General features: G+C 31.2%; 2 protein-coding genes across 2 annotated transcripts in view; both read right to left on the minus strand.

Annotated features, from left to right (window-relative positions):
• Nucleotides 1-22,482, minus strand: part of LOC130442642 (homeotic protein labial) — a 65,068-nt gene that overhangs the window by 15,488 nt on the left and 27,098 nt on the right. The gene's annotated exons all lie outside the window — the stretch shown is intronic.
• On the minus strand, nt 20,033-20,857 carry LOC130442643 (sperm flagellar protein 1-like). The gene has a single exon (XM_056776940.1). The coding sequence runs from the start codon at nt 20,855-20,857 to the stop codon at nt 20,180-20,182; it is 678 nt and encodes a 225-aa protein (XP_056632918.1). The 3' UTR covers nt 20,033-20,179.

The raw sequence follows: 22,482 nt of genomic DNA on the forward strand, positions 1-22,482 counted from the left end.
GGCCGTACGACCTGCGAGGACGAGCATTGCAGTGGTCGACCAAATGAGGTGACGACTCCATAAAACAGTACTAGATTATTTCGCGAGCTAGAAGACGTAGTAGACATATCAAAAAGTGCCATACGTCGCATATTTAATGCGCGTGGAATAATTTTCATTGACTATGGAAAAAGGAAAAACTAGCAACAGCGATTCTTATGCGAACTCATTGTAACTCATTTGAACGAAGAAATTAAGCACAAGTGGCCGCATTTAACTAAAAGGAAAGTTTGTTACATCAATCACAATGCACCAGGTCACTCATCAGTTATTGCAATGGCCAAAATTAGTGAATTGAAGTTTGAGTTGCTACCTCATGCACCCTATTCGCCAGATTTAGCCCTCCTCGGATTATTTTCTGTTGCCAGACGTGAGAAATGGCAAGGTGGTCAAAGATTTTCCAACAATGAAGAAGTGATGTCGGTAGTTAATGGCTATTTTGAGAAACTTGACGCTTATTATAAACAGGATATCGAACTTATTGAACATCGCTGGGAAAAGTGTATGGAGCTAATAGGAGATTACGTTGAAAAATGAATATATTTTCTCCCAAATGTTTTTTGTTTTCTTTGTTGGACCAAATACTTCTGGGACCATTCTCGTATACCTTATTCAAGTTGCCGTTTTTATGCAGTTTTTTTAGGCATATCACAATATATTAGCTTCCCAGATATTTCCAACTTTATATATTATGTAAGCATACGATGAACTACTTTTTACTAATAACACTATTGACATTACAAGCATTCAATATGGGAGAAGCAACGAGTGAATTAGGTTGAATATTTTGTGTATAACAGATGAAAAGTTTTAAAATGGAATAGACCACAAATCTGTGAAAATATTTTTATTTTTTTTCAACTATTGTTTTTTTTACTCTTATATTAGCTTCACCTCTATGTGAGCTTGTTTGTTTGTTTGTAACTGCCCTTTGTGGCTTATTAATATTGGTATATTCCACATTCCACCACTTTAATTGCTGCCTGTCCTAGGAAATTTACTACACTACTTGCATCATTTATACTTTAGAATCTTAAATTTTAGAACCTTAAATTTGTTCGTGCACTCTCTATTGGAGATTTACTATAATAATAATTAGACAGTTTTTTTAGACAATAAATAGATTTAAGAATAAATAGATTTAATTATCAAATTGTTTTTACTTTTTTATTTGATGTGCTTTGAAAGCGTGTTTTCCGGTTTTTGCAAAGAATATTTTCAATTTTTATTTATGCATCTTAAATAGAAAATGTTAGTATATTTTTAAAATTGGCTCGTCATTGTTCTTAGTTACTGTGTTTTATTGTTATTGTAATTCGATACTCTTTATCATTATTGTTAAAATACTCGAAAATACTTGTCTTGTCTGAATTAATACCTCATTTTTTGATACGTTTTATGGTTTTATCTTAGATAAGATTTGAACGTTCACTTTTGTCCCGTTTGTAGTTTCAATTGGTTATTAATGTAGTTTGAAAATCACTTATTCCGTTGAAAAAAATATTATACAAGGTCCAATATTCAATACGATTCCCAAAATTATTTTATTCAAAGTCAGTCTGGTAATTTCTTAGCTAATACTAGCTTAATAGTAGTGTACTACATCATGAAAACTTTTAAAAACTCTTTTGATCTGTGTCAATGCTATAGTCAATTAAAATTTTTGGTCAATTTCACAATTCACAAATTTATAAGGAAGACTTGACACTTTTTAGTAGCCCATGGTATCCTTCCTGAGTGGCTATACATATGGTAATAGTATAATAGTTCCTTATGACTCACTTTGAATTTGTATCTTTTCTATTGTGCTGACTGATCCAAAACACAGGAATTATTATTTTTGGTTGACGTTCAGTTATTTCAGAAAGTATAAGCACATTTTCGAAAAATTAATAAACACACAACACTTCGTACGCAGAATTAATTTCAATAGTAATTTAGCCAATGGTAAATAGTGTAGGTAATAATATTTACGACTATAGAAACTTCTAGTTTGGGTAAAACATATTTTTTAATAGTAATTTGTAACTGAAAATATGCTCATATTTGTGTTAGATATAATATAACTGCTAATTGAGAGATCAATTTGATATTGTCTTAATAGTAGTTAAACGACAATTGAAAAGAGAAAAAATCCATTCCTCATTTCTATTCAAGATTTTATAGATCGTCACCATCGTCGCTTTAAAAAACCAACAACCTCAAAAATAAAGATAACGGGGATCCGATTATTTTTAAATCTTATATAGGAACCGGAATATAGAGGGTGGTACATGGTGGATACTATTATAGAATAGCATATAAGTGAAACTCCTAGTGAAAATATCCAGCTCTCATTTTAGGTATGTTCGAAATTTGTGTCAAAACCAATTAATTCTTCACGTTATTAATAAAAGTCAATTCATGGGATTCATTATAATAATGTTTTTCTAGAGCCCACCGTATTTAACAAAAATCAAAGTAAAAAAATTTGGCTCTCCTGGGTAGAAGTTCATCGTTATGAGAGGTGCAAGTCTGGGGAGACATTCATTAATCTACTGTGACAGCGCAGTGTTAACTACACGCTACATCGGTAATTACTGATGACGGACCTTTACATGACAACATTGGTTGTTGATCTCAACATATTTCTCGGTTCTCCTTTCCTATTTACCTTTATTATTAATTTAATAATGCAACCAACTAATTGTGTGATATTTCTTGCCTCGATATTTTTGGAGGCGATTTCAGTTTATAGGTTCTTGACAATATACAAATTGTAAAAATTCAATAAAAAAATGTTTCGAATATCCTATTTTCTTATAATCAATTATTCACATGTCCGATGTTAATCGTAGTCTCTACTTGACAAAATGACATGATTTTTTCGATAGGGGCATATTCCCTTTCAGTATCAATACTTTGAATACTGTTTTTCTGATAGAAAGAACAATATCAATTCCGATGTATTCCAAAGTAAAATAGTTCATTTTGAATGAGATACTAATATGAAGGTAGATTTGTGGACAAAATGTATACGATTTTATGATTCTCTGATTTAACAAGCATAACTAGTAGGGTATATAATATCTCTGATTATGAAAATATAACATGAATAGAAATTACTTACATTTGGAAAGGAAATTGTATCGATCATCTTGTCGCTTACGAAGATATGTTAATCGATATGTAGGATTCCTACATCATGTGATATTAACTCTGCAGGTGATAATATAAAATCAAATTTCATAAATTAGTTTTGCCGTTAAAAATATGCAAAGACACGTCACACATACCTTTTCTAAGCTTAGGAAAAATTTAAACTTTCATTTTAGAAATTACGTAGAAATCAAATAAAACCGTTTAGAAATTTTATATATCATGTTCTTCCGTATAAAACATAGAGCATCACAAAACTTATTATATAAAATTTTGGAAATATTATCTATTATCCTCTAAATAGTGATATCTTCTCTCAAACTCGACAATTAGAAAATTATTTTGCTCTAAAAATTTCCCAAATCTCCAGGTTATGTTTTATAATCAATCGGTTTAGATATCCACATTGTCAGAAATGAAGTTTTTGTGCCCTTCACATGTATCATCTTTAAAATAAGATCTATGATCATGACAATACAGTATTCCATCTTTCTCCTTTTAGAATATAAACTGGAGAGTTCCTATTGTCCTTTCAACAGTCGTTGATGTATTTGTTTTGTTGCTATACAAAGACTCGATCGTTGAATTTGAATTTTCACACGTGGTCATGAAGACGTAGACCACTAATGAGAAAACTAAAACAACACGGTAGTGGCGCCATCTCTTTTTGAGTGACAGATCACTTGATTATATATCAATCAAGTTAATCTTAATTTTTTGTAGTTGTAAGAATCTTTAAATTTAAAGAGTGCGGAGATTTTTCGCAAATAGGTATATAAACTAAGCTTTCACCTCGAAATATTATATCTTTTAAATATGAGCACTTCTAAGCATGAGAAATGTTAGTTTGAACAATTACGTTAATAAACCTACAGCCTGATTATACTAAGTGGTAAACTAGTCCAGCTATACTGGCATTCTAATAGTTTTTGATAAATGTGAAGTTCGTGGTGAGCAATCCGTAGTTTGCAAATATCCTGATTCCTAAGGCTTCATCGCTATTTACATTCAGTATAAATATTGTACGGAATAAAATTTGCTTCATCTAATAATCTTGGAATTTGAAATAAATATAAGCTTTCTTTTATAAATCTTCATCTTCGTACATCTAGTTACCACATTACTATGGATGCCTGCACTGACCGTGTTATGACATTAATGTTTCTGCAAAGCGGGTTCTGGAATACTACAGGGTACTTAATGCTTAAATCGAAATCTGAATCCTTGGACGCAGGGAATTTATTGGTTATTAAATTGCTAATAATCTAATCAAGTTTGGAACTACTCAATTACTGACAAGGCCAAGTACCTGCAGTGGAAACCCCTTAGTCGCAGATTAAGGAAAACCTAAAGCTGAGGGAATGGAAAAAACAATGAGGCGTGAAAAAAGTCCTATAATAACAGACAAACACACGCTGAACAATCCTGCAAATCCCGTGATGCCTGCTGGTTTCTCCAATTCTGATCGACCAAGGCGATTGTTAAGGGATTAAATAGGTAATTAGGACTGACAAGACTTCCCTATTCTTGGTAGTAATACTTCCTTATATTACGTACTATTTTTTCTGTGTAAAGGCTCTTATAAAAATAATTAATTAAAACAATGTCTTCTAATTTTCTGTTTTCAGTAGACTTAACATCAGCCTTATCTAATCATTCGTATTCTATGTTAATTATATCTGCATGACACTACTTTTTAAAAAGAATATTATCAAGTTTGATCACGCTATAGGCTAGAATACACGCACTGTATTTGTACGCATATATACGTGGATAAATTATTTTACGTTATTAGTACAGAAGAATGTTGGGACAAAAAAGATAGAAACTAAAGAAATTAATCAATACCTATTAAGATTTTTTATTTCAGAAGTATATTGCTAGTCATATATGGGTATAGAAATTCTCTTAAAGCTAAATATTGGTATGAGTATTTACACACTATTATAGATAAATGGGTGAAAGCGTATCCAGAGATACAATTTTCCGTGGTTTTCAGCATATTTGCAAGCAATTAATTTGAAGATCATATGATTTTTCATAATAAAGATATTAAGAATTATTGTTTCTGATAAATAATGATTCTAAAAGAAGAAAAAATTGAAATATAAATAGCACATTATGTTTGCGGTAGAGTGTATTTCTAGATTTTCAAAAGCACGCACAGCCAATTGTGGTCTTGTTTAATTCAAAACTATAAAATAACGGAAATTAATAGCTTTGGGAATGATGAAAGCAGTATGAATTTTGATTCGTCATCCTCTTGTTTCTTATGATAGAAAAGTCCTCTCAATAGCAAATTAATCCTCGTTGGTATAATAGGAGTCCCCTGTTGGTTATTAAACCCTGGAACATAGCTGAAAAATAGTTCCTGTATTCAACTTTCTTGGAGAAAATCTCTTTTTCGGTTTAAGTTATATGAATAAGTTATACCAGTAAGTGAACACCAAGAACAATAGTTGTATTTCTCAATTTGAATTATTCTACTGCCGTTTCGATCATCAACATATCATCTTCTGTGCCTTTCTTCCAACATTGTGGGTGTTTGGGAAAAAATCTTTTGATTGATAGGAACTATTCTACAACTTTTATATGCTCTGCAATTTTTGTATTTCTAATATAAAGGTAAAACTTATCGTTTTGCTGAAATACACGAAAATCCATTTTTGAGAACAGCTTGGCAATTTAACCAAATTAACCTAGTACGATGTGCTTTAGACAAATATTATAAGCAGCTTAGATGCTTTAAATTATCAGCTTGGTTTCAGAATTTCGTAACATATTGATGTTTGCTATTAGAACTTTCTAAACATATCGTATTTAGAATACAAGCTGAAACTATTTTCATACAGTAAGTTCAATATGCCTCATATACTTTCGCATTAATATTTGACATATCCTTTCCTCTTCAGTCTAACTGGATAATAAATCTTTAAGCCTCTTTTAAATTTAATTTTATTATTTTACAAATTTGTGAGCCTTGCATCAATATCATAGGTGTACAGTTTGGATAATCATTGAGATTATCCTTTGTTCAAAAAATATGTTTTCTGCTTTCACTATGTATTGAATTATTTATAGGGTTGTGTGTGTATATATTAGAAGCAGAAGCGTAGTGATTCTGACTTATAAAAATTGAATATCAAATATAAATGTAAGATATAATTTAATAAAAAAATAACATCTATATATCGTAGAACTATTATATATTTCTCTTAACTTGCTCTCTAAATTGATTCTTGTAATTTTATAAATTTGTAAGCTTTGCATCAACATCGACGATGTATAGTTTGAATAATCATTGAGATTATTCTTTGTTAAGAAAATGTGCTTCCTGCTTTCTCTATCTAATGAATCATTTATTGGGTTGAATTTATCATAGAGTTTTCCTATTTTTCCAGTATATTGATCTTCAAGAAAATTTTTTCCGCTTTGTATCTGCGCTTAACACTAACTTTTAAAGAGATATCTGTTTACTGTCTCTCCAACTTATACAGCTCCTCTAATATCCATAATCATCTATCTAATCAACTATTGAAGAATCATTAATAACTGATTTAAGTGGTTCCATTGTTTCTTAAGTGATTTCTATAAAAATATCTGATATATAAATATGAATATGAGATTAATTGAATCACTTCAAACTTTGAGTAAATGCAGCGGGATACTTTTGTTCAAAACTGAAACAAGGGACCCGACTATAAATTCTTGATACGAAATAGGTATAATACAGATTATATCTTGAAAATATTAATTCGGGCATATAAAAGCTGCGTTCAGGTTTCATGTCCAAAATTACTGTCAATTAAATAGGTGATGGCTTGTTAAAGAGGAAAGTACCATTTTTACATGTAAGTGGTTTGACTGACGCAAATATTGAATAGAACTCAGCAAGTAATTTGTATTTATGAACGTTTTGTAGTCAGCATTCAAGGTAATTGATTTTGTTATACATTGTGACTGTGTGGGTAGGAATTTTTTTTAATAAGGAACGGTAACGCAAAAAATTTAGATTCAAAGTGTTATTCAGGTTTGCTTGTATTACGAACAATCTTAGCTATTGTGACAGGGATACTGCTTCTGCCGGCCTTGAGTTAATACGGTGGAAACTAGAGAAAATGATGCGTGGCACTATCTATTGGATAACCATTAAAGTACGTTCAAGAAATTTCTGGAAGAAGTTGACTGTAACTAGACTCTCTTACTTAATTAACTTCAACAATTTTTACGAACTACCTTTATTTCTTATGAAAAATTTAGGTCGTTGATACATTCCAAAAACAAAAATATATATTTATAGTAATAAGTACTTACACTTCCCCTCGTGCTCTCACATCGAGTTACGAACTATTTCCAGAAGAATACTATGTGCACCTAATCATAGTTGGAAAAATTGTTTGGGATTCACTCATACATTTAAAGAAAATGCGAATATCAGGTAAAAGGTAAAAAAAAGTAGTCGATTAGCTTGTTAAGGTAAAATCTGTCTTTGTTGATATTGTAATAACTTTGAGGACTGTTAATTAAAGAAGGCCCGTCAAAGAAAGTCATTTTTATCTTCCATTGAGTGCCTAAAAAAATCGACGCAAGATAACAAATGCAAATTTCGCAAGGAACTCGTGCGCAACGAGAGACCAGAAACACCAGACATTACTTTCGATTCACAAATTTATAACCGTTAAAAGTCTTTTTGTGTGTCCACATTTGCCTTATTCACTAGATTTAGCACTATATAAATCTCCCGTAAATAGAATAATGTGCTAAAATTGATAACATTCCTAAAATTCTGTATACTGAAGAAAGAGCGGAAGATGAGATGAATGCCTTCTGGTAAATAATTCATACATTCATACATTTTTATCCAACTCACCACTGTTTTTTATTCATTGCTTCAGCATGATTCCTCCTATCTAGATTCCTTAAATCTATGGTCTATTTCAGAAATGTATAGAGCAATCAAATGGGGAATTCCGTCCAGTTCGGCTCAATTTCGGTGTCGGCCATAGGTTTAAGTCTTTAAATATTGTGTAGGGATTACTTAGGTAGTAGATTATACAGTTACATTTTGCGTTTAACAGGTACCGCTTAACTTTCTATTAGTGCCTCTGCCTAATTCCAACTCTATTTCAGATTCAGCTTAACCATGCATTAACCAATGGTGCCTTACCCAAAATTTTTAGACCTTTATAAGTATATTTGTATTTGTTTAGTTTAACGCATCAGTATTTGCTGTTAAGTCGTAAATAGTGTTCACAGTATTATAAGATTTGTAATAAAATGGCGACATTTACACCAACGAAAAGATGTTCCAATAATTCTCCACTATCAGTGAATGAAAAACTTATTATTTTAAATGTACACGATTGCATAGAATACGATTACCCGAAATTTACTGAATTGGAAAGTTCGCCGTTTTTAAATTATTGCGGGGGAGAAAGATAGCTGGTCAAGTGGAACCTCCCAAGAAAAGTCCAGGCAGACCAGTAAAAGTGATTTAGACACCAAAAGTGTAATTCGAAAAAAACTTCACTCTTTTTATTTCAAAAAAGAAAAAACCACCCTAGATAAGATTTTAATGGAGCTTGGTCAGGATGACAGTATTCCGTTGATAACTAAAAAACTTTTATGGACCACTTTGATAAATATGGATTTTGCCTGGAAAAACCATACCCGTAAAGCACTTTTACTGGAAAGCGATGAAATTGTTTGCTTGCGACGAAGTATAAAGCAGTACAGAACAGAACAGAAGAAAATCTTTTATCTTGATGAAAGTGGATAAATGGAGGTTATACAGTACCAAAAATGTAAAATGTGGCAAGACAAAAATATAACCAGTGCTCGCCAAGCCTTCATGGAAGGACTGTCAACGGGTATTAAGGTGCCTTCAAGTAAATGGAAAAGACTAATAATCGTCCATATTGGAAGCGAAGAAGATTTGCTAACCTTTCAGTCGTGCCATACCTACGCAAGATTGTCACAAGGATGTGGATTCGGATGTTTTTGAAGACTATTTTGGTGAAATGATAAAATATCTTCCAGCTGATTCAGTAGTAGTTATAGATAACGCAAGTTATCATTCTCGACGCATAGAGAAGACTCCAACTTAGTCTTCTCTTCTTCTCTAGGAGAAAACAAGAAATTATTGACTGGTTAACCACCAAAAGTATTGAATTTGAAGATAATTTGATTAAAAAGAACTATTAGCTATATCAAATTTACACAAACATCGTGGAAGATTTAGCAGAAAAACATGGTGTAACTGTGCTGCGCACACCGCCATATCTTTGTGAACTAAATCCTATAGAACATATATGAGCGCAATTAAAAGGATTCGTAGCAAGACACAATACGAAATTCAAAATGAAAGACGTTAAGCTACTGTTTGATCAAGCCATTAAGAAGGTGATACCAGAGAACTGGCGAAAAGCAGTCCAGCATGTCATTAGAGAAGAGGAGAAAATGTGGGATCTTGACTATGTACATAATGCCTAATTATTCTGCTAAAATAAAATTCTTTCCTTTTTACGAGTATCCTACCGGCACGCCTTTGGCACAATATTTTCAGTGTTTGTGAATTGATAACAATAGGCTAAACCCATATTTTGACCTCAACTTCATAAAAAAAAATTTTAAAATGAAATCAATGCCAAACTATGAAAGTGGCTTAAATATTCATTAGATCACTATGTGGTCCCTTTGGATACCTAGATTTTATTACTCTACACCTACACTATAAATTTATTTTCGTCACAAGATGAGTATGAATAAACTACAGATTTCTTGCAACAAATGATCATAAGAAAAGGTACACTTCTGTTTACTGAAAAAGCATATACTTACATTTTGTTGCGTGCATCAGAGTTCCTATCTAATGTCAGTAACAGATATTTCAGTAATTGATTTGAGTTCTGTTGAAGTAAACGTGTACTTAATGCTTTCTCATTAAACTTAAATTCAGCAAGCTATTGTTGCCAAATTGGAAGATGGCTGGACTAAAATGGTTAGTAATCATGGTATAACGAAAATTTTTTTGTTAATACTTACTCGATAACTTAGTTAACATGACAACAAATTAAAAGTAAATTTACAAAGCTAAAAAGTTACCAATACTTGCTACTTCAATGAATAGAAGTGTAGTTCTTTTTTATAAAATCAAATGTTGTGAATACTATATATATATATATATATATATATATATATATATATATATATATATATATATATATATATATATATATATATATATATGAAACAACTTGTACCAAAAAATTTATTTAGAACACATTTTAACGAATCTGTCATAACAATAAATTGTATTACTTCCAAATAAAGGATTTTTATGATTATTATTATATTTATATATTTTTTTATTGTTGTTTTCATACGATACCTACTATAAAGATTATGATCTGACAGGTCTATTACATTAAGTAAATTTGGCAAGTGGCTATGTTTTGTAAATTATAGGTATAAGATCAAATTCGTGTACCAGAATCTGATACCTGAGAATCGAAAGGTATATCAGTGTCTGTGGTGTCTATTAACTGACAGCTCAGTCAGACGTATTAAATTGAATCAATGATCATCTGATGTGTCTCTACAGTCAAGAGATAACCGGTACCTAAAAGACTAGTTTTTTTTGTTATTGTGTGGAGCCTACAGATACAACTTTAATTAATAATATTTTCGTGAAGTTGACAATTTAAACAAAGAACAATGCTTATGTTACCTAATAGCTGACTCAATTATTGTTTTTGTTGTTATCGTATACAGATTGTTTATAAAGTAACACGCCAAATTTATCGAATAATTCAGTACTCTTGAATAACTTGATTAGAACTTTATAGTCTATTCTTATCAAAAGTAATGAGCTAGCATTTTTTTAGAATAGTACAACATGTTTATATTTTCATTTGAAAATAATCTATTGTTTGTTGAGTAATAAAATGTAATCAAGGCAGCATATCTTGAATGGTACTCTTTATGAGATATGAGGAGTAGATCGATAGTACTAAATCATTTGCATGAATGTTTTACGTACAAATATGTAGTAACGAAACTAGCGCTGCTAAAGAAAAAGTACGCATGCGATTGCAGCTAATTAGCCCGAAGCGATGTCTATCTGTCTGTAGATAAACCAGTATAGCAATGACCATCATTTGTATAGTTGATTGTCAATCTATAAAATAACAGTTAATATTCTTAATATATTTATTCTCACAGTGTCAAATGGAAGAGTCTAATTAACAAAATTATTGTCTCATTTTAACATAATAAGATTTGGTTCAAGATCTAGGAGTGAAACAAATAACGATTCCTGAAGAAATAATCTGATTCCACGAGTGGAAAAATTTTTCAGGAGCAAGTTAAATGATTCTACATATTTTCAAGAACTCTTCACAAATTTTGGAAGATAAACGCATAAACAATAGTTACTACTATAAGGGTTGCTACTTGAGTTTTAAGATAGACAATTAAAAACGAATATCTATAATTGAATATAGCTTCATTGTTTCCAAAAATATTCTTTATTGGCACTTTTGCAGGATGTTGAGAACTCACGTTGTTGTGGTGGAAAATTATTTGTCTACTGCAATTGGTTCCTCTGATTTTTTCGAACACTTATTTCAAACAAATACCAGTGTACCATTCAGAAGTGAAAAAAAACCATTTGCTTCGACATTATTCGTGCGAGAATAACTTTTATTAGATTTAGCTCGTCTTGAAAGACCCAAACAGTCAATAGTTGTTTAGTATCGGGTTCATTTGCATGGATTCATGATTCTATGCCTGCCACGATCTTTTTGACGTTTGAAGCACCGCGATTGAATTTTTTCAGCATTTCCTTGTACCAATAGAGAATAGCTTTTTCTGAGCCATTATCAAATTATGCAGTATCCAACGCAAACAATGCTTTGTGAAAGCCAAATATTAATGCAATATTGAATATATGCGTGTGGAACTCAATTTTACGGTATGACACATGACTATTTTGCGATATCAGTTCTCGCCCAACATCGATGTTTTGTAGCATGACAGCCGAATTTCGACGACCTTGTGTGGCCACAATTAAATTCAAAAAACAAGTGAAACACGATTGTTCAAGATGGAGAGAGAGATTTAACTCCATTTTTGCCAAAAATTAATGTTTCAAGTATCTGTAAACAACTCAAATAGTAATCGTATTCGTTATTGATTGTCATAATCAATAACCTTAATATTCCTATCAAGCGTCAATTTGAATATTGATTTTGTAAATCGATGAATTTAATGTTTGGATATTTTGCTCAAAATGAATGTTTCAAGTATCTATAAACAACTTAAACTTAATATTTCTATCAATCTTTGAATCTATAGGTTTGATAGTTTAAAACATAAAAGGGAAATTATAGGATCATGACAAATCAATTAGTTCAAAATAACACCAAACTTTATCAGCCTGTATCTCGAAAACAAACAATAAAAATTACGTAAAAATTTCATAGTTTATTGAAAATTTACTCTTAAATTTACTGAGAATATGTAAGAATCTATAGGTTAGATGGTTTGAAGGATATAAGGGAAGTTAGAGGTTCATGTCAAACCGGTTAGTTTAAAATAACACCTAAGTTTATCAGCCTGTATCTCGGAAACTAACAAAGGAAACCACGTGAAAATTTGATATTGTATGGAGAAGTACTCCTTAGTTAATTGAGTACATTTAAAAATTCATAGGTTTGATGGTTTAAAAGATATAAGGAAAATTATAGAATCATGACAAATCAATTAGTTCAAAATAACACCAAACTTTATCAGCCTGTATCTCGGAAGCTAATAATGAAAATTACGTAAAAATTTTATAGTTTATTGAGAAAATATTGGAAAATTTACTGAGAATATGTAAGGATCTAGGTTTGACGGTGGGATTAAAATATATAAGGGAAATTATAGAATCATGTCAAATTGATTAGTTCAAAATAACACCAAACTTTATCATGCACGTTGAGACCATTAAAAACTTGAATCGACCTTTAAATCATAAAGGATCATAGCTGACACAATAATATGTTCTCTTGAAAACATTTCAATGGAAAAATCGTATATACAACTTTTTTCTGTGTTAGGAACGGCTCAACGGTCGTCACACTTTAATACTTAAGTATGATGTTGTCAGCTTTTTTCTATTTTCGTGGCATTTCAAAATGTACAGGCGGGAGCTTTATTCTACTGAAGCGGTCGATACCAAGAATCAAAAATTTCCTATAAAAGATCTTTAAATTCCTCACTAGATTTTGAAAACATGTACTGATACTGAATTCTGAAACAATTTCTAAGTTTGGTTGAATTTATTTTCGATGTATCTCAAATTTGTCATTATTCCATTGCCACAAGTATTATTTTCTAAAAATAACTCAATTAATCTGTCTTCACAATATATTCTTCAGGAACAATTAATTATATGCTTACCAATTAGCAAACAATTATAACAAATACCTGGCCGCTTTAATTAATCTATACTTTCACGGTTAGGGTACCTAACCAATTTATTATGAATTCTCCAATGTTAAACTGATTGTACCGTATGACAAACTAACTACCTAATTTTAAAAGTAAGATATTTATCTACCCACAAAAACCCTATTGGGGTGGTTAGTAAAAGACGCAAGTCATTCGACTTAAATATGTACTGATAAAAAAGACGCTGAGAGGTCGACGTACACCAATGATCAAGGGTTGAATATCACTACGTCTAAAATAAACAGTAGAGATACGAAATCCATTAAATCTTTATTTATTTAAGGTTATTCTATCCAAGATTGTTCAATATTAGTGGTTAACTGAGTTCTGCAATTCGTGTGAAAGTGCCTGATTATTGTATAGGATTTCTTCTAATGGACCCGTTAAATTACATTGAAGATTGAATAAATAATCACATGAACATTATTTTCTATATAACATATAATACAATAGACAATGACATGAAAAATAACATATTTATATATAAAAATACCAAAATATATATGAGTCATTCACCAAAGCACGAAATAATAGGGAGTATTTTCAGATAAAAACTCCCGAAACTAAACATTATAGTTGAAATATAAAAAGAACAGAAATATATAACGTTGACACAGTTTAGTTAGTATAAAAATAATGGAAGGATACAATTATATTGTCTGAATCTTATTTGTAGTATGTATTTTTTATCATCAAAAGGTTTTCAACACATACACATGGAATTTTTAAACAACGAAAAACTAAATATAATTTTTACATAAAATTATAGTTTGCGCACTTTATTAATTTCTACGTCGATTTTGGCAACATTCACTAGAGCAGCCGCATAACGCCATACACTCCAGGTTTAGTTTTTGACACGAGCAAGCTTTCGTTGCACACTTTTTTTTACAATTGCACGGTTTTGGTAAGTCTTCAGTTAATGGTGGTTTTGTTGCAATTAATGGTTTTATTTGGTTATCACACAGAACATAACTAAAACAAGCGTAATCTAAGGGTTCACATTAAAACTGATCAGAATTTCTCCAAATATAAGCCTGAAACGAGGACCGTAAAGTATGCAATTTTAAAGCATCTGCTGTGCATGGAATTTTCGACAAATTGATCCCTTTTTCTAATGTTCGTTGGAATATTACTCCACGTGCTTCGTCAACAGTCTTCCCTTCTTTTCACAATACATTTAAATAAAATTTTTCAATATAAATAATTTGTTCAGGTAATATTTTTGAGCCAATACCTAAACAGATCAAAGCATTAACATGATCCTTATATTTTAAAATTAGATCTATCGCTTTTTTGTACCTACTTTACTTGTGCTGTCAAAACTTGTGAGAGTGATTTAGGTTATTTTGCTTAATATAGTTGATATTTTGTATAAAGGATTCAAAATTATAGCTTTTCGATTTTTTACATATACGAGGATGTATTGATACCTAGTTAGCCTAGAGCAGATCCATTAATAAACAAAATATTGCGTCAACATAGCAACGAACAATATTTTATATATATAAGTGTCAGTACAAAGTTTGACGTCAAAAAAGTAAACCAGAGTTACGCAATAAATTAAAAGAAAAAAGATGTCCATCGAAAAATTGGAGTATCGAGCCATCATAAAGTACCTGTATTTAAAAGGGTTAAGGGGTAAGCAGATTTACGAAGATATGCTTAATACCCTTGACGATGAATGTACTTCGTATGCGACCGTGAAAAATTGGACTGCAAGTTTCAAAAGAGCTAAATTTTCCATTGAAGATGATGACCGATCGGAAAGGCCAGTTTCTGTGTCAGTCCCCGAAAATATCGATGCAGTTCATGACATGATTTTATCAGACCGTCGAATTGGGCTAAAATGGTTATATGAAGCAATGAATATTTCATACGAACGCGTTCATTATATAGTTCACGTCAATTTGGACATGAGAAAAATTGCTGCAAAATGGATCCCCAAATGTTAAACCGAATTGTTACTATGGATGAGACTTGGGTACATTTGTACGATCCAGTCTGGTTTGCAGAGCAAGAAGAAACATGTTTTTTGAAAGGTGTAGAGACGTTGCAGGTTCGTTGTAAGAGTAATAAAATACTAGTAATTAAAATATTTTGACATTGAAATTTTGTTTTGTTCTATAGTAGGCTAAGAATTTTTCAATATATGTATCCAAGAAAATTAATATTTTCGGCGATTATAATTTTTAAAAATTCAAAACAATTAATGGGTTGGAGATACGATAGTGATTGTGAGGACTTCTTTTTATTTGAAATAATGTAAGGAATATAAACAAAATTAATTTATTGCAAAAAATGCATTTGGTTTACTTAGTTTTTCGTTGTTTAAACAATATCGGCAAAAGATATCAAGTGTCATCTTTAACTTTTATAATCAGGAACACCTCCCGGACTTTAAAAAAAAAACTACGAATTAAAACAATTTTGCGAACGAATGCGCCACTATGTTCAGTACTATATGATATTCAGTACAGGTATAGTAGCTGCAATAAAGGTCATGCACGTAAAATTGATAACAAATAGTTTGGAGAACTGTTACATTACATCACCGTCGACGATTAATGCTTCCTTTCGCTTCGAACTACCATCATCAGCATTTGATCTGGTGCACAAAATGACAGTGATTAATCGTGAATCTGTTTGAGTTACCGTAACAGCCATAAATGAGACGTCGATAAAGAGAGCTAGGTTGAAGTAATGTTGTATTGAAGTTGTCCTATATGTCCTGTTTCATGAAAACAACAAGTTCAAATATTGCTCGTCAGCATAATGCTCCTTTCAGGTGTGTATAGACGAAGCTAGAGGTAATAGTCTGCCGTGGCCACCATAGCCATCAGATTTGAATCACACCTAACATGTATGGGAAACGATAGACTGTCGAATTTGCAAGTATGGTACAGTTAATTCATGAAGTTGAACTTGTTTGGGACGCGATGTCATAACCAGATATACATTTCTTACAAATGCTAACATTTATACTTGATGGCTATCACATTACAGAAAATTAACGTCGATAATATGATTTTAATGAAACAAATGTTCCTGCTGCTAAATACTAGACTGTCGAAATAGATCAAACTATGATATATGTCAAGAAAGTCAATTCAAGAAATTATTAAGAATTATTATTAAAAGAAATTATAATCTATCGAGACATTCATATTTGTGAAATATAAAATGTGAACATTATTTATCATCATTCGTATCACTTGGCTATTGTTTCTAAAATGCATTAACAAAACTGTTAAAAGTATATTTAGCAATTTCAAAATCTGTGTTATTGGTGTTGTGAAAATTACGTTGAATTATTCGTGGATTTTTGATAAGGATTGCGACAAGAGTGTGTCTATTACTAATTCAATCGTCAACATTGTAAATTAAGAATTTCATCGTGTTCATACTAATAGATAAAGCATTCATTATCTTTTCACAAAGCTATGAAACAGAATCTCAAAGTTGTATTGGAAAAGAAATATTTATCAAATGGGGAAATTTATTCATCATACATCAGATAATTGTTCTGTTTTAATTGATTTGCGATTTCTATTTGTCATAATAGCATTTATATTCAGTCCTATCCTCGAAAAGCGAATAAAATAGAAAATTTAGGATATAAAGAGTACAAACGTTCAAATAAAAACCATCTTTGAAACTCAGCGTTCAACTTTGCTATTTCTCACTTTGCTTAAAACAAAAAATAGTATTCACTACTCTATCCAAACTGATTCAATTAACAAATTAATCAATATTCATTTTCCACATGTAAAATATTTCTTATTTGTCTCTGGTGATACAGTTTCCCAAGTATATTAGCGTGTTCTAAGTAAAAATTGATTCTTTTTGTCTATGTGTTTAATCTAAATAAATTCAATCAAATGCTGATTATTACTAATCATATAAATAAATTTTTGGTGACTGGTATATAGAAATAATTCAATTACATTTAATTACAAAATTCGAGAGATAAATTGCTTATTTTCATTTTAATTCGTATTTCAACAAACCAAATATTTCCGATTGTAGTTCTCGTCCACATTTACACTCACATATAATAGATGCAAACCTAAAATACCCATCGCGAAAACTAGAAGTACTGCACTGTATTTCCGATTAAATGCATCGGCCCATATTACGAGGTAGCTCGAGGAATCAAACACAGCTGAAGATAAAGTCAACAAGACTGGAATGTGTTGACAGAACAGCTTTATTATCATCAACGTATTAACTTACAATACATTTTATTACATTTATATACTCGGTTATGCAATATAATACCGAGAGAGTAAGAAATTTGGATTAAATTTCTCCTATACTATATTATATTGGAACTCGAAACTATTTGTTACATACAATTATAATGTATACGGATTCTTCCAATTTGATCTTAATAAATTTCCAAAATATTTAGAAGTGGGCCTCCATCCCAAACTTACTAAAATAATTTTTTGCTGCACTTCAGATCCTTTTAGGGGGTAAAATGAGTTATATATAAGGTGGGGGAACATTTTTTTAAGGGGTGATCGGAAAAAAAATTAATTTCATTTTTAATATCATTTTAGTTTAATGTTTCATAATTACTTCGTACGTCAATAAAAAATAATTTATTTCTTATTACGAATTATCAACAATTACAAAATAATTAACAACTACATTTAATATGAAAATCGCGAATCACTGTAGCCAACGCATGCAAGCGATCAGTGTAGTTAGCATAACGGTGTCTAAACAGAAATTCCGCGATGTAACATGTGAGATTCATTCTTCCAAATTATCTTCTACCCAACTGATTATTTAGGAAAGTTGGAATTCTTCGTTTATAACAAACATTTACTTTTTTTCCTCCAATCCGATATCGAATCGACGATTCACCATTCACACCATTCACATTCTATTTTTAATCACATTGAAGTTTGTTTATTGTGTTGAAATTTCGACATGATAATAAAAATTATCTACTTTTTTAACAATTTCTCAGTTGCAATTACCAAAGTGCTTCATTTTTAGTATCCTTCAATTTGTGGCATAAGGTTCCACTCACACCCCACTCATTGATTTTTATGAAAAATTTCGAAGGGTATGTAAGACACCCCCTCAGTCTGTTTTAACCGTCTCGTTATAAAATCGATCCAATGATGACAAAAGTTGCCTCTGGTTATTGAGTAAAAATTGACAAGTTGCCACTTGGTTCAATTAATGTATTTTATATTCGTTTCGAAATAGCAAGAACTACGATTTTCCAAAGAAGACGTTAATTGGGCTGACGAATAATGGGGCTCCGTAATCTTTTCAAATGGAAGCAGAGGGCGTCTGTATGGTACAGATAGAAGAGGACGTGTCTACAGAAGACCTGGAGAAAGATTCGCGCATTGTTGCAAAAAAGAGGCTTTTGGAGGGAGGTTCCTGGATGGTTTTGGCATGCAATTGAATGGAATCAAAAGGCAGGTTGGTTTTTATTTGAACTTGTGGTAGGGGGATTAACGGCGAACCAATACATCGAAGAAATGTCACGTCGTTCCTTAGACAGTTTCATCGACGAAAGATTTATCCTAATGTAGAACAATGATCGTCCACATACTGCAGGTTCCGTGAGGTAGTATTTACAGGATGTCGAAAATGCCGCCATGGATTGGCCAGCGCGTAACTTGGACTTAAGTCCTATCGAGAATTTAAGGGAAGAACTTGTGAGAAGAGCTCGGGCTAGAAATCCTAGACCAGCCACGAAATCGGAACTTAAAATATCATTCACTAAAAAATAGGAAAATATCGAACAAGATCGAGTGAAGAAATTTATTCGATTCATAAAAATACGATTGGAAATTGTTATTAGGGAACACTAAATATTGATGGGTTAATTTCGAATAAATTATTATTCTGACGAATTTAAACTTGTATTTTCTTTACTGTAAATCATAACACCTTTCAATAGTTTAAGATTTAAGAAAGAATAGAGTCTCCAGTTTTTTTATTGACACTTTTCACCGCGAACGTACATTTTGAATCGATTTTTTTGCTTACAAGTGTATTTTCGCTATCTTAAATTTTTATTGTTAAAACTAATTGTTACTAACATGAATATTATTCTCAATAATTATTCTGATGAACTAGTTTGTAATATCTTCACATTTTCTTCTTTTTAAAAGCTTGTATCGTTGGATATCATATTTTTTAAGTCAAACTAATTCTACTTGAACTACAGTCAAAATCAACTACTAAATGTGAAGATTCGTATGGATAAAGTAACAAAAACAACCCAATAGAAATTGAAAACAATTTGTTACAATGTCCAATACCCCTAAGAGAAAATACGAGATATTTCAGATATTCAATAAAAAGTGTGAGCAATATGGTTTCTCATGAATTGTTTCAAAAATGTATTATGCAATCAGTTCTCAGATTCTACCATTTTGTGGTACAATTTATAGGAAATAAAGAGAAGCTTTTAAATAATAATATCATACTATAATCGGCAAAAACTGAAATTTAATGTGAACAAAATATTCTAGAATATATTATTAAAAAATCGTGATTTTGGTGACATTAAATTTGAGGTGGATTCTCCAGTAGTATTAATAATAGACTGTATTTGTTGCGTTAAATCCTTAATTCTCTCATCCTTAATAGCTAATAACTTTTCCAAATGGTCTACCTTATTGGTTAAGAGAGTAATGGTTTCCTGTTTTTCAGCAATTTCTTTTTCCATTTTCTCAAATGTTTCTACTGGCACTAATTTTCTGTCTATCATTTCAGTACCGTTATTAATTTTAATAGGAACTACATCTTCCTTCGAAAAATTCGTCGTATCTTCTATATAATATACTTTATCGTCCGCTTCTTTATCACCACATGCTTCTTTACTTTCTACTTTTGATTTTATCATCGCCAATAACTGTCCTATGGCGCCCGGTTTTCCATTCACTAGATCTTCTTTGTTTTTCTTGGTGAGGTTTATGCGTAATTTATTCAGAACTCTTCGGTTTAGAGTATCCCAGTTTATCATTTTGTTAGAGAAGGCATTTCCGGGACTATAATTATGAAGATCAACTAACTTTGGGTAGTGCTGTTTCAGGATCTCTGCTAATGGTACAGCATCCGAAAAATCTCTATTTAGGTTTCTTTTGGGACGACTAATAACGTGACTGTCAATCCATTTATATAGGTCTTCATAATCGATATCCATTTTAACAAAAAAAAATGATTTAGTCGTAACCAAAATACAAAATTCGGGAAAAATTTGTGTAAAATGTCAATTATTGACACTTATATTTATCAATATGACAGAAATGTGAGATAGAAGTTCTGACTAGATTCCACACTTATTATGAATAATAATTACAGTACAAATGTGAGAGATTATGTCTAAACCTGAGTGTTGATTATGTAATGACACAAATGATTACAATCAGAAAACAGCAAACTGTTGTCATCACAGGAAAGTATTCAGTCTTAGACCATACATGGACTGCTTCATGGTTTTCCGATTCTTCTGCAAGAATTGAAAACAATTTCAATCCTGAATGTTTGACGTTGATCCTGATAGATGTTTTAACACTTTTAAAGAAAATTTTATTCGCTACTTAGAGGACAATATCCTTTAAACGGTCAAATGGAATAAGCGAATGAATCATTCATGATCCAATGAGACCTGATTCATTGTGTGTATTATGAAATAGCATATCAATATCCTGAGTTTTGATTTAGAGCCTTAAACAGCCACAGTTTATCATATTTCTTCCAGCCAAAGAAAACAGAGGCAATTAAAGCGGTGTGGCACCATGTGAGGTAAATAATTATGTCGTAATCTTTCAGCTGATAGCGGTGTTTCCTAAAGTAGTAGTATTTCAAAGACGGTAATTTCAGTATAAATGGGAATTTCTATTATACAGGGTGTTTTAAGTCTCAATAAAAGGTGACCCTGTCTCTAGAATAGGCAGAATACTAAAAAATATTTGGGGTTGAAGAAAAATACATTTTTCACGATTTTGTCGCAACTACTGGCAACATTCTATTGAAATTTTATACGAATATATTTTGGAAGCTAATACATCCAATGAATTTATTTTTATGTCTGCCTCTCATAGAGAGCGCTAGTTACACGGTTTATACAAAGTGATATTGAATATAACTTTTTCAATATTAGATTTAGTGAACATAAACATCATTTAATTTAACACCAAAAGCTACTCTTGATAAAACTTGAAATCAACTTGAAAATTATGAATTAATAACCGATGCTGGTGTGAAGTAATAATAAATGTATCAATTAAACAAAAAATCACAGTGTGAAAATAGCATAAAATTTAATTCAATTTGAGTAGGTGTTCAAAATGTCAGCCGTTTTCACTAATAGAGAAGCCTATCCTTTTTTTCTCAAGAATCCACTAATCTTCTAAATAGTTGAGATTCTGCTATGGGGTCATTAAAGTGATGTCGAATTCTGGTTCAATTATTGAGGTGAATTTACCTCTGTAGCATAAACTTTTTCTTTAAGATACGAATAAATTGTGTAATCCAAGGGATTTAAATCGCATAACCGAGGAGGCTAATGAATCGGAGCTTCTGCACCTCTACCAATCCATCGATTTGGAAAACAGTTCTCAACCAACTACGACACCTTCTATCAAAGTACGGTGGAGCTCCATCGTGCATAAAAAATAGAGATCTTCGCTCGGTTAACGCTAAATCTTCTAATATCTCAAATAAGTGATTGCTTAAAAAATCTAGGTACGTATCACCATTTCAATTTCCAGGTAGAATGTGATAACTTACTAATTTGTTACCTAAAGTTGCTGCTCAAACATTAAC

The sequence above is a fragment of the Diorhabda sublineata genome, chromosome 4 (assembly GCF_026230105.1).
Source record: "Diorhabda sublineata isolate icDioSubl1.1 chromosome 4, icDioSubl1.1, whole genome shotgun sequence".
Lineage (NCBI taxonomy): Eukaryota > Metazoa > Arthropoda > Insecta > Coleoptera > Chrysomelidae > Diorhabda > Diorhabda sublineata.